The 14,893-nt window shown below is 37.8% G+C and overlaps 1 protein-coding gene and 1 long non-coding RNA gene across 2 annotated transcripts in view; both read left to right on the top strand.

Annotated features, from left to right (window-relative positions):
• Cdc123 (cell division cycle 123) overlaps window positions 1-14,267 on the top strand; it is a gene marked incomplete at its 5' end in the record, with an annotated part of 48,555 nt that extends 34,288 nt beyond the window's left edge. Inside the window, 4 exons of the mRNA XM_015495277.2 lie at window positions 1,131-1,159; window positions 9,394-9,522; window positions 13,321-13,458; window positions 13,991-14,267. Of these exons, the coding sequence (XP_015350763.2) occupies window positions 1,131-1,159; window positions 9,394-9,522; window positions 13,321-13,458; window positions 13,991-14,017 (323 nt within the window). The remainder of the gene's footprint in view (window positions 1-1,130; window positions 1,160-9,393; window positions 9,523-13,320; window positions 13,459-13,990) is intronic.
• On the top strand, window positions 1,166-5,980 carry LOC125619564. Its single transcript, XR_007351100.1, has 2 exons — window positions 1,166-3,743; window positions 3,851-5,980. It is a non-coding gene; the product is annotated as an uncharacterized LOC125619564 (long non-coding RNA).
• Window positions 14,268-14,893: the final 626 nt, after the last annotated feature.

A 14,893-nucleotide genomic window follows, 5' to 3' on the forward strand; every position in this document is an offset into this window, starting at 1 on the left:
TCTTCCTCCCTGCTCTGTTCTTTCTTTTTTTTTTAATTTTTTTTTATTGGTTGTTCAAAACATTATAAAGCTCTTGACATATCATATTTCATACATTAGATTCAAGTTGGTTATGAACTCCCAATTTTACCCCAAATACAGATTGCAGAATCACATCGGTTACACATCCACATTTTTACATAATGCCCTATTAGTAACTGTTGTATTCTGCTACCTTTCCTATCCTCTACCATCCCCCCTCCCTCCCCTCCCATCTTCTCTCTCTACCCCATCTACTGTAATTCATTTCTCTCCTTGTTTATTTTCCCATTCCCCTCACAACCTCTTATATGTAATTTTGTATAACAATGAGGGTCTCCCTCCATTACCATGCAATTTCCCTTTTCTCTCCCTTTCCATCCCACCTCATGTATCTGTTTAATGTTAATCTTTTCTTCCTGCTCTTCCTCCCTGCTCTGTTCTTAGTTGCTCTCATTATATCAAAGAAGACATTTGGCATTTGTTTTTTAGGGATTGGCTAGCTTCACTTAGCATAATCTGCTTTAATGCCATCCATTTCCCTGCAAATTCCATGATTTTGTCATTTTTTAGTGCTGAGTAATACTCCATTGTGTATAAATGCCACATTTTTTTTTATCCATTCATCTATTGAAGGGCATCTGGGTTGGTTCCACAGTCTAGCTATTGTGAATTGTGCTGCTATGAACATCGATGTGGCAGTATCCCTGTAGTACGCTCTTTTAGGGTCTTCAGGGAATAGTCTGAGAAGGGCAATAGCTGGGTCAAATGGTGGTTCCATTCCCAGCTTTCCCAGGAATATGAGTACTTTCCTTGTTGACAACTTTCCTCATTCCTGTATGATAAGTTATACAGTGGTGAACTACTTGACTTGATATTGGTGTTTGGTTTGACTTTTTAAATATAAGGGGTTTTTATAGTTGGGGATAGAGAATATTATATAAGTACTTATTAAATAAAACACTGCAAGGGTGCCTTTTTATATTTGATGTTTTGAGATTTAGAAGCACTAAATACTCAAGGTCCATTCTGTTTTTAGTAATGAAATGCATTTGAGGTTTAAATCATGAAAATACTAATTCATTAATAACTGAGTTTTTTCTCCTTTCCAGTTGTTTTTGACATATACAGAGACAGTAGGGTAAGTACATGCTATATTTGACATGTTTAAAATGAAGACTGGTCTTATAAGCAAGCCAGAGCACATATTTTATTATTTAAGGGTCTACTGCTCAAAAAATGCATTCCCAAACAACTAAGGTGTGTGAAATTCACAATGGTCCAGAATTTTCCTTGAAGGTATACTTAACATGAGGAGACATAATGTCTTAATTATGTGCTGCAGGTTTAGGGATTATTAATCAAACAGGTAGGTAATGTCTACCTTACCCTACTTTATATTTTGGTCAGAGGTGTGGGACCTACTTAAAATAGTTCATTTTGCATTCTTAAAAGGCCAGGAATTTTTTATTAGATATTTTGGTAATTATTTTTAACCAACTGCAAGAGCCTTTGTATGATTTGAATCACTTTTCTCTTTAGACTAAAAATGAGGTTAAGTTTACATTTTAAAGTCTTTTACCCTTAATCAATTTAAAATTTCTTAAATTTAAATTAGTATTTTTAGCTGCTATATAGAAATGTAAAAATTACGCATGTGCATAGGGCATTGTGTGGTATTTTGATACCTGTTTACATTGTGTGGTGTATAAATCAGATAAGCACCACATATGGGGGTAGTCATAGATTCACATAGGTGAAGTCATGTGGTCATTGTCTTTCTGTGCTTGGCTTATTTCACTTAACATGTGAGGCTCTTCGTATCTTTCCATGTTATCACAGATAACAAGTTTTCATATCCTTTTGTGGCTGAATAGTATGTCATTGTGTATCATATTTTCTTTATTGACTTATCAGTTGATGAACACTTGGGTTGCTTCCATTTCTTGGCTATTGTGAATAGCCCTGCAGTGAACATGGAGTGCTGATGTCTGTTGGCATACTGACTTCATTTCCTTTGGATATGTACCCAGGAGTGGGATGCTGGATGGTATGGTAGTTCTAGTTTTAATTTTTCGAGAAATCTCCATACTGTTTCCATAATGGCTGTACTAATCTACCTTCCCACCAACAGTGCACAGGGGTTCTCTTTTCTCCAAGTCCTTGCCAGCGCTTTCTGCCTTTGATACTTGCCATTCTGACAGGAGTGAGGTGATATCTCATTGTGGCTTTAATTTGCATAACTAGTGATTTGTGATGTTAAGCATTTTATTTTTTTATATTATCTATTGGCCATTTGTATATCTTCTTTTGAAAAATGCCTTACATTCTTTAAATCATAAAAGTAACATGAACTTAAGTGACAAGAAAACAAAAGCTTGACATAGTAAAAAATTCCTTCAGCAGAGATTTCCTTGTCTAAGACATGTAATCTTTTTAGAGAGGTTTAGGTCACTGTACATCATCTTGTGATTTCTGCCCATTGACTCAGCTGTTAAGGAGATCACAGGTGTGTTTTCTAATATGTTACCCATACACTGGCAGAGTACTTTTCAGTCTCCCTCCATGCACATGTCAGCCTTCTGGCAGTGATGCGTGTGATACCTTTGAGTCACTGTTTGAGCAAAAGGTTGTGACCCATTGGATCATGTCCCCAAATGACTGTAAACTGTGTAAGCTATTAAATCAAAAGACATTGCTGTATTTTCACCTCTCTGCAGAATTGATGGTATAAGACTTTGAAAGAGGGTCTATAAAATGAGACTCAGCAAAGAAGCGGGATGTTACTTGGCAGAGTTTCTACTGTGTGGAAACAAACTGTAGAAAAGCATGAAAAGCTGGTGTGATGGGATGGACAAAAATGGGATCTAGAAGGCTCTTGCCCTGGCTCTGCTTCTGACTTGTAGACATTGCCAAGTCAGACCACTGATGGAGCCAACAGTATGAGAATCTGTAACATGCTATGCTTCTAACAGGAAGCTTCAAACAGGTTTACTTCCGTCCTAGAAGGAATTCATCTTCAAGTGAGGGTGACAGCCATGTAAACATTGTAGGGAATGGCTGGTGGCGAGCAGTGTCAGAGTAGTTAGTTAGCAGTTAGCACCCAGCTCATTGTCCAGAAGGGCTTTATCCTCATTTAACTCAATTCTCACTTAATCCATCTAAGCCTATGAAGTATATATTATCTGCCCACATAGTATAGACACTGAAACTGAGGCAGTTGAAATTGTTGGAACTTGCCAAGGTGTTTTAATATATCCCTGGCAGATGTTGTGGTCTTCTGTAAATCAGTAGGGCTGACAGGTAGATGTAGATGTTTAACGTGGTAAAAGAGTTAAGGAATGTCTTAAAGTGATGTTGGACATATGCATAACTAATTACTGCTATGATCTTGCAGAACTAAAACTAGTTACATTTTTAAAAGTGAGAAACATGCCAGTATAAACATCCTGACAATTTCTGTTAAGAGATTCAAACCATATTGTAAAATTCATTTGCATTTACTCAATGGCACGTGTATCAGAGTTTGTTAGACACTTTCTTGAATATATTATTTTGTGACTATTCTTATAGAAAGCTAAGTCTTCATGAAATATAACTGAAGTGTGTTTGGACTTGGCAGCACTTTGTTGTGGCTGCTTTCCTATGACTGGAGAAGTTGACTCAGTTTTGATAGGTTCTAACCAGCCTATAAATGTCCCTTTGATGGCCCATCCATTCAGTAAGTCTGGATTGAGGCATTGGAAGATATATTTTAAGAAGCTTCTTAAGTGATGATAATATACAGCTAGAGTTTAGAATGACTATCTTAAATTCTTAGGAAAATTTTCAGGACCCCTTGGGTATTTGCTTCAATTATGATTGTTATTAATTTTTACTTTCATTGCTTTACAGGCTGAGTAACTCTGATCTTGAGTCTTGGTATTGTCAAAATTGGCTTTGCAATTTGGTCACTCTTGTGAATGTTCTGTGTGTGACTGAAAAAGAAAGTACAATTTCTAATTCATGAAGTATTCCACAGATGTCTTTAGATTAAGCTTGTTTATTAATTTTATTTTTAAAAAATATTTATTGTTTATTTGTAGTTGGACATAATACCTTTATTTTATTTATTTTTATCTGGTGCTAAGGATCGAACCCAGGGCCTCACATGTGCTAGGCAAGTGTGCTACTGCTGAGCCACAACCTCAGCCCCGAAGCTTGTTAATAATAATCTTCTATATTTTACAGATGAAATGCTGTTTGAGGATTCATATAAAATAATACACATTCAGGAGGAGTGGATGGGAATATAGATGAAACAGTATAGGTCATGAATTGATATGTTGAAACTGAGTGGGAGGAAATGGGGTTCCTTATGCTGTTTTTCTACTTTGATATATTTTCACTTTTCCATACCTTTTTTTTTGGCAGCGGCAGTGGGGGTGTACCAGGGATTTAACTCAGGAGTACTTGGCCACTGAGCCACATCCCCAGCCCTATTTTGTATTTTATTTAGAGACAGGGTCTCACTGAGTTGCTTAGTGCCTCACTTTTGCTGAGACTGCTCAGCCTCCCAAGCCACTGGGATTACAGGTGTGCACCACTGCACCTGGCCTTCTATACCTTTTTGTTATGGTGCTAGAACTTTGTATGTGCTAGGCAAGCACTTTGCCATTGAGCTGTACCCTAGACTGCAGATCCAGTTTCTTTCTAGTATAGTACATCCTTTAATAGTGCATCCCCCTCATGCATTGGCTGAAGTTGTTATTCCTCTTTCATATGTGAGTGGTAGGCATTAGCTGGGTATAGAATTTTCAGTTGACCAGTTCTGTTGCCTTAGCACATTGAAGACATTGTCCCATTGTTGTTTGGCTTGGCTTTTCCTTTCTCTGCTTTGTTTTTCTTTGCCTTTCTTTTCACTCTTTATTTTTGTCTGCCTTTTTTGTTAAGCTAAGTCTAGGAACTCATTTCCTTTACCAGTTGTAGAGAATTCTCAGCTCTTATGTTTTCACATGTCATCACTTTTCTCTCTCCTGTCTTTTTGGAGTTCTGCAGGGAGGCATGTTAGAGCTTCTCACCTTATGCTCATGTCTCTTCTCCTTTTCTGCCTCTTTTTCTGTCCTATGCTGTATCATTTTCTCAGGTACATCTTCTTTTGCTAGCTCTCTTTGAGTTTTGTGTAATCTGATGTGTTTGACTGTTCAGTTTTAAATTTCATCAGCTGCATTTCAGAAGGTTCTATTTAATCCTTTTTCAAATCTGCCTGTTTTTATCATAGTTTCTTATGTCCTGGTGTATTGATTCCTTTTATATTTTCAATCACTTAAAACTGCTGATTTTTGAGGGTTATGCTTTTGAGAAATAATTTACATAGACTAAAATTCATCCTTTTTACTGTGGAGGTGTGTCTTGACAAACATCCAGTTGTGTAACCAACACTAAGTGTGAAGATGGAGAAGTGCTCAGTCTCCCCGCTCATGACTGTTCCTGTTCCCCAGCCCCTGTACTATTTTTAAGTTTTTAATTGACAATACATTCACATAGTTTGAAAATCAAATCTGCACCTTGCTTTTTTCACTATTTGAAAGCACTGTCTCTTGGAGAGCTTTCCAGTTTTTTTGTTTTTATTTTTTTGCAACTCTGAGGATCATATCCAGGGCCTCGTGAATACTAGGCACATGATCCACCACTGAGCTACATTCCCGAGCCCTGCCATTTTCTTCCAGTGTGTAGTATTTCAGTTTTTGAATATTCTATATAGTTTGTTTAACCACTTCCTCGTTAATGGTCACATAGGACAACACAGGTTGTTTCTTATCTTCACAATCTATACAGAGGTGAATAACACTGTACACTTCGTTTCATATATGTGCCCATTTATCTACAAGGATAAATTATTTGAAGTGAGATATTGACTCAAAAGTTAGATTATTTTAATTTTGAGATATTACAGTTTACCTTTCATAGAAGTTATACCAAACAAAACCCCACCCAGAATTATGACGGAACCTATGTGTTTCTTCAGAGCTTGCGAAATTCAAACTTTCTTTTTTTTTTTTTTGAGTTGGGTTAAAAAAATGATGTTTCAGTATAATTTCAATTTCTCTTTTTCTTATTGAATAAGAATGAAGTATATCTTTTTATAAATTTAAGGGTCATTTGTGAGAATTATTGCTTTATGTTTTTTTCCAATTTTTCTTTTTTATTTTCCTTAAAATATAGGTCATCTTTATTACAGGAATTAGAATAAAGTTGTCTTTATTGTTCCTCAGGTTGATGATGATTTTTCCAAGTTCTTGGCTTTAATCCCTATTGTATTTGCAGACTCTCATCCATGTTCTTTCCTTTTGACTTTATAGCTCTTCAGTGACTTTTTTTTTTTTTTTTTTTTTGTGAGCATCCCAAAGATCCTAAAGTTTGAATTTTCCATTTGTTTTTCCTGTGATCCCCAAAACCTCATCAGAGAAAGACATCATTATTTCCTGTTCCCATCATTAGAATTTTTTTCTTATGCTCTCTTCACAGGTCATAGCCCTCTGGTGTCACTTCCTAGTCCTAAGACCTTTCCTCATGGCAAGTCTCCTAGTCCTGTGTGCTACTAACACCTGTGCCGTGGGTTCCTGGGAGGAAAGCTGTCCCAAGGGCTCTGGCAGCTCAGTTTATACTCATCTGTTTTCTTAGTGTTCTTCTTTGCTTCTAGTTCCTGGGGATTCCTCTTTGTCATGATCACAGCTCTACATTTAAAGGGATAATTTTAACCTGAATTTCATCCAGCTTGGAGCAGAAGGCTTTTAAAGTTACCTTAGCCCACCACATTTATGGAGCCCTCATATATTTCATACTCTTAGCCAAAATAATCTATTCCCAGGATGGGTCATCCTCACATAGTCTTTGTATGTGTTAATTTTTATTATTCTGGTTGTTTTCCTCCTAAATGGTTGCTTTTCCTTTCATCCTCCCCTCCCAGATCTTTAACACAATTATTCTTTAAATTCTCAGTTACCTTGGAAAGTGTTTCTAGTCAGGTTCCCCCATGCTCCTCTGTTGTCTCTCAACACCCTGTTCTTGCTCCTGTCAGAGCAGTACCCTCTGTATTGTAACCATTGGATGGTTTTCATGTTTTTTGAGGGGACAGGGTGGGATTCTGAGCTCATTGAAGGAATAGATTCTGTGTAATACTGATCCTTATAGCTCAATCTCTAGCACAATGTCTGATTCACAGAAGAGATTGATTTGGGCTGATGGTCATTTGGTTGGCATGAAGAATACTGGGTTGACTGCTCTTATCAGAATTACTGAAATAGAATTACTTTCTCAGGATGCCTTGTGCCTGAGATATCGATGAAAAACAGGTTACCTCTAAAAAATCCTAATTCTCATAGTTTTATGCCTGACTATAGCCAGTTTGATTTTATTATTTTGCACTAGAGGATGGCTCCTGAACTCTAGAGCAAACCTTGCCAGCTAACAGTGGTGGTTTGTTTCTCGATTTTGTTTTTTGCAGTGTGGCATGTTTTAGTTCATAAAGCTCAGCTCCTATACTAACAGATACAGTGGTGGAGTTTTATTGCTTTTAATAATGAGGTGGTTTTGTTATAAAAGTCAATAAAGGAACTGGGATTGTGGTTTAATGGTAGAGCACTTGCCTTGCATACACAAGGCTCTGGATTCAATCCCTAGCACAAAGAAAGGATGGAAGGAAAGAATGAAGGAAGGGAGGGAGGGAGGGAAGGAAAGAAAGGAAAGAAGAGAAAAGAAAAGAAAATCCAGTAGAGAGGGTTTGGAGGTTAGAAAATATCCATTGTAAAAATAATATACAGTATAATAATGTATCAGTAATAGAGCCCCCAAACAAGCTGACATCATGTCAAGATATTAATTGGTAGCTAATATTATTTCACATGTCCAAGAATGTACCCTCTGTGTTGTAACCATTGGATTGTTTTCATGTTTTTTGGCGGGGACAGGGTGGAATTCTGATCTAGGCTGAGCTCATTGAAGGAATAGATTCTGTGTAATGCTAATTCTTATAGCTTAATCTCTAGCACAACTGAAGTGAGCTGAACTGAAGTGAGCAAACAACTCAAGCGGCAAGATAATCTGTAGGATTTTTCCTGGGAATTATATAAAATCAGAACATTACCCATGTGACCCATGGCAAAAATGTCTTGTATTTGTTCTGTGTCACTCACTAGGGGTTTCTGACATTTGAAGTAAGTGCTAGTGAGATGTCTCATCTTTGCTATAATTTTGCTTTAATCCAGGTGAGGAACTGTGAGAGGCTCACCAGTTTCACTCCTTAGGTGTGTCTGATTTTACACACACACACATCTGGTCAAGATGGCATCTGTACATTATAGACAAAACCTAGTTATTATTAGCATCAAAACAATGCAGATATATGAATGCCAGTGAGAAAACCAAGAGTAGCAAAGATAAAAACTTCAAGGAAGAGTCTATCCATTCTGCACGCCTTATCTTAGTGATGTAGCATGTGGTTCTGGTTTCTTGGGGGCTTATACACATTCCCACTTGTTAGCTCAGAGCTGGCCAGTTCTGGCTCACATGCACCTGACTCTAGCCCAGGCAGTCTGACCAGATAGGAGACATTTCTTTCAAAGGTAGATGCATTTTTTCATCTCCTTTTCATATGCTGTCAAGCTTTGTCATACTTAAAAAACAAATACTACGTTAACTTTTAAAGAAAGCAATTTTTCCATACTTCCTTTAGTATTTCTTTTTAAATCCACTCACAGCAGCTGCCCAAAACCTTTCAGGTGCTCTGAGAGCCACCAACTCCCTGCCTGCCTGTGCTGGCTTCCTCCTCACAGTGGCGTTAAAGACATCCTGGAAAGCATTTCATTCACATCATGTATGGCAAGTGAACTTTTTGCAAGATCTTCCTTTTTTCCTGCTTGGATTTTTTGACTTAAGATTCTAATGTGAGGGCTGGCAATGTGGCTCAAGCGGTAGCGCACTCTCCTGGCATGCGTGCGGCCCGGGTTCGATCCTCAGCACCACATACAAAGATGTTGTGTCCGCCGAAAAATAAAAAATAAATATTAAAAAATTCTCTCTCTCTCTCTCTCTCAAAAAAAAAAAAAAAAAAAGATTCTAATGTGACTTGAGGCGGGAGTTGGAAGATAGGTCTTCCTTCCTGAGTCCCTTCTCTCTGCAGTCATAGGCAACCTTCCCTTTACATCTGTGTCTACTTTATTTAGACAAATGGCCCTTTCTCAGATGGGACCTGGAAGAATTATATCTTTTGAAATAAGTCATAAGATTTGTAAGATTGTCCTTGACAGAAAATAATATCAAAAGTATTTTTCTTTAATAAGACAGTATAGACTGTGTTCTTATTTTATACTTATTTGTCTTTTGTCTGTACTACAGGGGAAGGTGTGGCTAATTGATTTTAATCCATTTGGTGAAGTCACAGATTCACTACTGTTTACTTGGGAGGAACTGATATCTGGAAAAAACTTAAAAGGTGATTTTAGTGAAGGAGATGCTCAGGAGCAGGTAAGACTTTATTTTTTAAGATATAAAGGCAACCTTTTTAATCCACTGAACAATCACTTGCTTACTTTTTAGACACATGGCATATAAGTAACTTGGACCCTTGGGAAGTAGAGTATAGCACAGGTTTACCAATAGTTACTTGATCATGGAGGTGATTAAAGAAAGGTATACATTGTGATTCATTCATGTAACTTTTTTTTTTTTTTTTGCCATCCTGGGGATCAAACCCAAGACTTTGCACATACTGAAGCAAGTGTTTACCCTGGTCCCTCGTTCATTTAACTTTAAAGAAATAATGGTCGTCTGATATATATTTTTCTAGTTTGTTTTCTCTTTTTTAGTTTCCTCTCTTATGCCCACCTGAATAATCTTAACATATCTGTTTACTTGACCCCGAATCCTAGCTGCTTGATGCTGATGGAGAACATTCGCCTACGTGCATGTGCAGAGCAGTGCTCTTCTCATTCATGATCTCCAGTTTTATGAGTTTCCCTGGTCAGCTTTCTCTTCCATGGTCCTTGGGGGCTAATCTGCACCTTCTCCCTGCTCAGGTCTCCCATCTGTCACTACTCTCCCTCCTCTCATTTCACTTCCTTCATAGGAAAAGAAAATCCACTCATGAGAATTCACCTGGTTGAATTGTCATCAGACCTACAGACTTAGCTGCCCCACTCCAAGTCTGATTTTTTTGTCTGCTCAGCTTAGCACCCCCCCATCTCTTGTACTATTTTTTCAGGTTCTCTTTTTCTGTTAACTCCTGTCCCTCAGGATTTAGCCATGTTCAGATATCTCCCACCTTAAAAAAAAAAAAAGAAAAAGAAAAAAAGTTTTCTTCAACCATATTTGCTCACCCAGCCATGCTTCCTTTCTCCCATCTTCACAGCTATATTTTCTTTAAGCAACGATTTTGTATTTTTTTTTTCCTGCCTATAAAAGTAATAGTGTGTTTGTTTTTGAGACAGGGTCTCACTAAGTTGCCAAGGCTGACGACCTTTAGGAGGTTCGTGTGTATGTGTATATGCATGTTATACACCATAATATAAATGGTGGTTCTCAGATTTTAGGATCATAGATGATTTTATGATTTTCTTTCTTTTTAAATTTTTTTTTTTTTAGACATAGATGGACCTTTATTTTATTCCCTTATTTATATATGGTGCTGAGAATTGAACCCAGTGCCTCACACATGCTAGGCAAGTGCTCTACCACCGAGCCCCAGCCCCAGCCCCTGATTTTCTTTTAAAAACGTGTGTGTAGCGGGTGCAGTGTTCAGGTCCTGTAATCCCAGCAATTTGGGATGCTGGGACAGGAGAATTGAGAGCAGTCAGTATATAATTTAGTATTATCTAGTGAGCATTGTATATCTTTTAAAAATATAGTTTAATAATCATTTAAATGTATGTAAATATAGTTTACATAATCATTTAAGAAAACAGAATTAGAGGCAGGACTTGAAATCCTCACCGCTTCAGCGAGTGCTTTCTGGGCTCTTTTTGGTATGAATATGCACATGGACTTTTGCATAGGTAGGAACACAATAGTTACCCTCATGCTGTCACAGGACTTGTTCTTCTTAGCCCACTCAGTGGCTGTGTATCAGCACATCAGGGTTCCATGGATGGTGATCTCCCTCCTGCCTGTTGCTGTTCACACTCCTCATCCCTCTGCCAGTGGCTTTTGCCCTTCCTCTCAGCTGAACCTGCTCCCAGCAGGGGCTCTAGTGGCTTGCTGGGAATTGCAGTGACTAGCACAGTCCTCCTTTTACTGAACCACTGGCAGTACCAAATACAGTGCCCTCTTCCTTGTTACACTGCTTCTTCCCTGGCTTCTGGAACGCGTGCTCTCCTCTTCCATCTCTTTCTGCTTTTTTAAGTTGCTTCTGCACCTTCACTGAGTACATCTTTTGCCCATCTATCCAACATTTCCTTTCATCATGCTTTGTCCTGGACCCTCTTTGGCCCTGTTTTTCTAGCTCTGAGTTAGTTCAATATTTGGAACTTGGCCTTACTGTTCAAATTGCTTGTTGATTTACGTATGTTCTGCATTAGACGGTAAGTTTCTGAGAACAGGGATAATGTCTCTTCTGTTCTCAGTGCATCTGCAGGACTTACCAAAATGTCAGGTACTATGAATGTTGTCCAATTAAAAATGAAGGAATTTGGCCGAGCACGATGGCACATGCCTGTAATCCCAGCAGCTCAGGAGGCTGAAACAGGAGAATTGCAAGTTCAGAGCCAGTCTCAGCAACTCTGCGAGGCCCTAAGCAACTTACCAAGACCCTGTTTCAGAATAGAAAGTTTTTAAAAAGGGCTAGGGATGTGGCTCAGTGGTTAAGCACCCCTAGATTCAATTCCTGGTACTAAAAAAAAGGAGGAGGAATTTTATCCCTGCTGGTGTATTACTGTAGTGAACCATTAAACCTAAAGATAAGGAAGGAGAATCTAAGTTATTCAGCACAGATGTTAATTGTGTAAGATCAACTCTGATCCGAAGTTTTTATTTATTCTAAATGGTAGAGGTTAGGGGTATACAAAATGGCTCCTCCCAGCTTGTCTCCTCCTGCTTGGTCTTTCCAAGTTCAGACCACAGAGAACTGGTCTTCCCTTTGTTTTGCAAAGCTATGAAGCCCTACGTTGGGTTGAGGTCTTTGCACTAGTTTTTTCCACTGCCACCAGAGCCTGCTCTGCACCCAGACTTGCAATGCTGCTTTCACCACCCTGTCCACTTCTCAGCAAGCTCCTACTTGACCGCTCATCTGAAGTAGTCCACATTGTTATCCTCTTAGTACATCACCCTGGTTCTTTGTTTCCATAGCACTTTCTTCTTTTTCTTTTTCTTTTTTTTTTTTTTTTGTGTGTGTGTGTGTGTGATGCTGGGGATTGAACCCAGTGCCTTATGCATGCAAGGCAAGCTCTCTACCAACTGAGCTGTATCCCCAGCCCCATATCAGTTTTTATTATCTGAAATGGTTTTGTTTACTTACTCTTATTTGCCTTCCAATCTTGTTTACCAGTTTGTCTCCTACACCTAGAACAATTCTAGCACACAGTAGATGTTTTAGCTGCCAAGTATGTTCTGTCTGTCATCAGATCTGACCCTCTTTCTAGGTCTTGTCTTCCATCTCCACTGAGTTATCTGACACCAGGAAGCCAAACCCAAGGCTTCTTGTCTCTGAAATTCTTTTTGGTACAAAACAGCATGTAACTATTACATGCAAAACTCTAAGCAAAAGAATTACAGTAAGAAATGAATATGAGGATTTTAAAATTATGATTCTTGAATTTTTATGTAATTGATAAGAGAGAGATATAAGTAAGTCCAGTGGTCTAAGATAAGTACAAAAGTGACATGAAATCCAAAGCACTCAATTACCCTCATTATTAATTATTATTTTCTAAAATAGTACTTCTCAACTGTACACCTATAGGAAATAATATATAAGTATTCTGGCCTATATGAGATTGCTTGAGGCCAGAGATGGCTGGATGTAGGTCCTCGGTCCACTGAGAGGTCATAACCTAGATCCATAACCTACCTTTAGCATACAGTGGCTACACTGTGGTAGCATTTAGTGGGGGGACCTAGTTCTCCATTGGATTCTGTTTTCAGATACCTTATACTTACTTTCTAGTAAATATGTAGAATTATTTTAGAATCTTGGTGCATTCTTCTACTTTAAAATCTTATTTCTTTCTTATGTAGTAGAGAAGAGAACATGGAATTGAAATTTATATGCTAACCTAGTTTGGAGAATAGATAATACTTACAGACTTTTTTAAAATTTTTTTCTTCATAAAGGATTCTCCAGCTTTTCGTTGCACAAACAGTGAAGTTACAGTACAGCCCAGCCCTTATCTGAGCTACCGACTGCCCAAGGACTTTGTAGACCTCTCCACTGGGGAAGATGCTCACAAACTAATAGATTTTCTTAAGCTGGTAAAGTATATGTATATTTATTATGACGCTCATCTCTCCCGTGGGCTTTTATTGGATGATTATCAATTAAAGGATTAGAATTACTGGATTAGATCATTTTGCAATGGAATATGAGTGAAGGAATGAATGATTTATTGATTAGAATGGCAGAAAATGTTTTTATGGTATGCATGCTTTTTGAAAAATATTCATAATACTTCTAACTGTAAAGTAGATATGTTGTCACAGGGCTATGAGATATCTCTGCTGTGGATTCTCAAGGGGAATGTGATATTTGTATTTCCAAGTTTGTTTCTGTGTGGGAGTATATGTACATAGGGATGAAAAAGAAGAGGACAGTTAACCAAGGAGCCAGAGTGATAAATTAGCTTATTTGAATTAGTTAAAGCATATTTTTCTGTGAAAATTTCCAACCAAAGGTTTTATTAAGGCCTTTGGAAAATTGGATTGCTTACAGAAACAATGATCTTGGCTGAGGAAATATCCCAATCAGAATATGCTTTTTCAGTGTACTCTTGGTTTCCTTTGACAGAAAAGAAATCAGCAAGAGGATGACTGAGTGCTAGTTCAAGACCAAGTTAAAGAGGAATCCATGACTATTCAGGAGGCTGCTCAAAGGCCACAACTTCCCAGTGACCCTAATGGGTGGAGTAGGAGTGGACAGTGTGGAAATCAGCAGCTTTTTATATTCATGTATATTCACCTGGAAAAAAATGGAGGGACTTTGCTACTTGTAAAAATAACATAATAAATAAATCTTAAACATAGGAAACCATACTGTTCTGATAATAAAGTAACTTTTTATGAAATTCTTTACTCTTCTGGCATAGTCTATTTAGATTTATCTGTATTTCTTATATTGCCTTTTTTTTTTTTTCCCCCTAATGAGATGGGGTCTCACTTTGTTGCCCAGGCTGTCCTTAACTTTTGATCCTCCTGCTTCAACCTGCTGAGTCTCTGGGATTATAGGCATGTGCCACTGTGCTGGGCTTATGTTGCTACTTTCATACCTGTCAAGTAGGTGGGCAAATTTGTATTTATTATACAGAAATAAATTATTTCTTAATCATTACTTTTCCATTTAAAAATATAGTTTTAGCCAGATGCAATAACCCATGCCTGTAATCCCAGTGACTTGGGAGGTTGAGGCAGGAGGATTGCCAAGTTCAAGGCTAGCCTTGGGCAGCTTAGTGAGACCCTCAACAACTTATCAAAACCCTGTCTCAAATAAAATAAAAAAGAACTAGGGATGTAGCTCAGTGGTAGAGCAAAAAAGTAAAAACAAAAAATAGAAACTTACATTACAATAGAAAATATTTTTCCAAACTTGAGGAATTTCATATAATTTCCTTCAAGTTTAGCTTCAGTTTGGGTGTAGCTACAAGAGTAGAGACTTCTCAAACTACCAAATAACCATTAGTTTTTTAGTATATTA

This window comes from Marmota marmota, unplaced genomic scaffold (assembly GCF_001458135.2).
Source record: "Marmota marmota marmota unplaced genomic scaffold, marMar, whole genome shotgun sequence".
NCBI classification, from domain to species: Eukaryota; Metazoa; Chordata; class Mammalia; order Rodentia; family Sciuridae; genus Marmota; species Marmota marmota.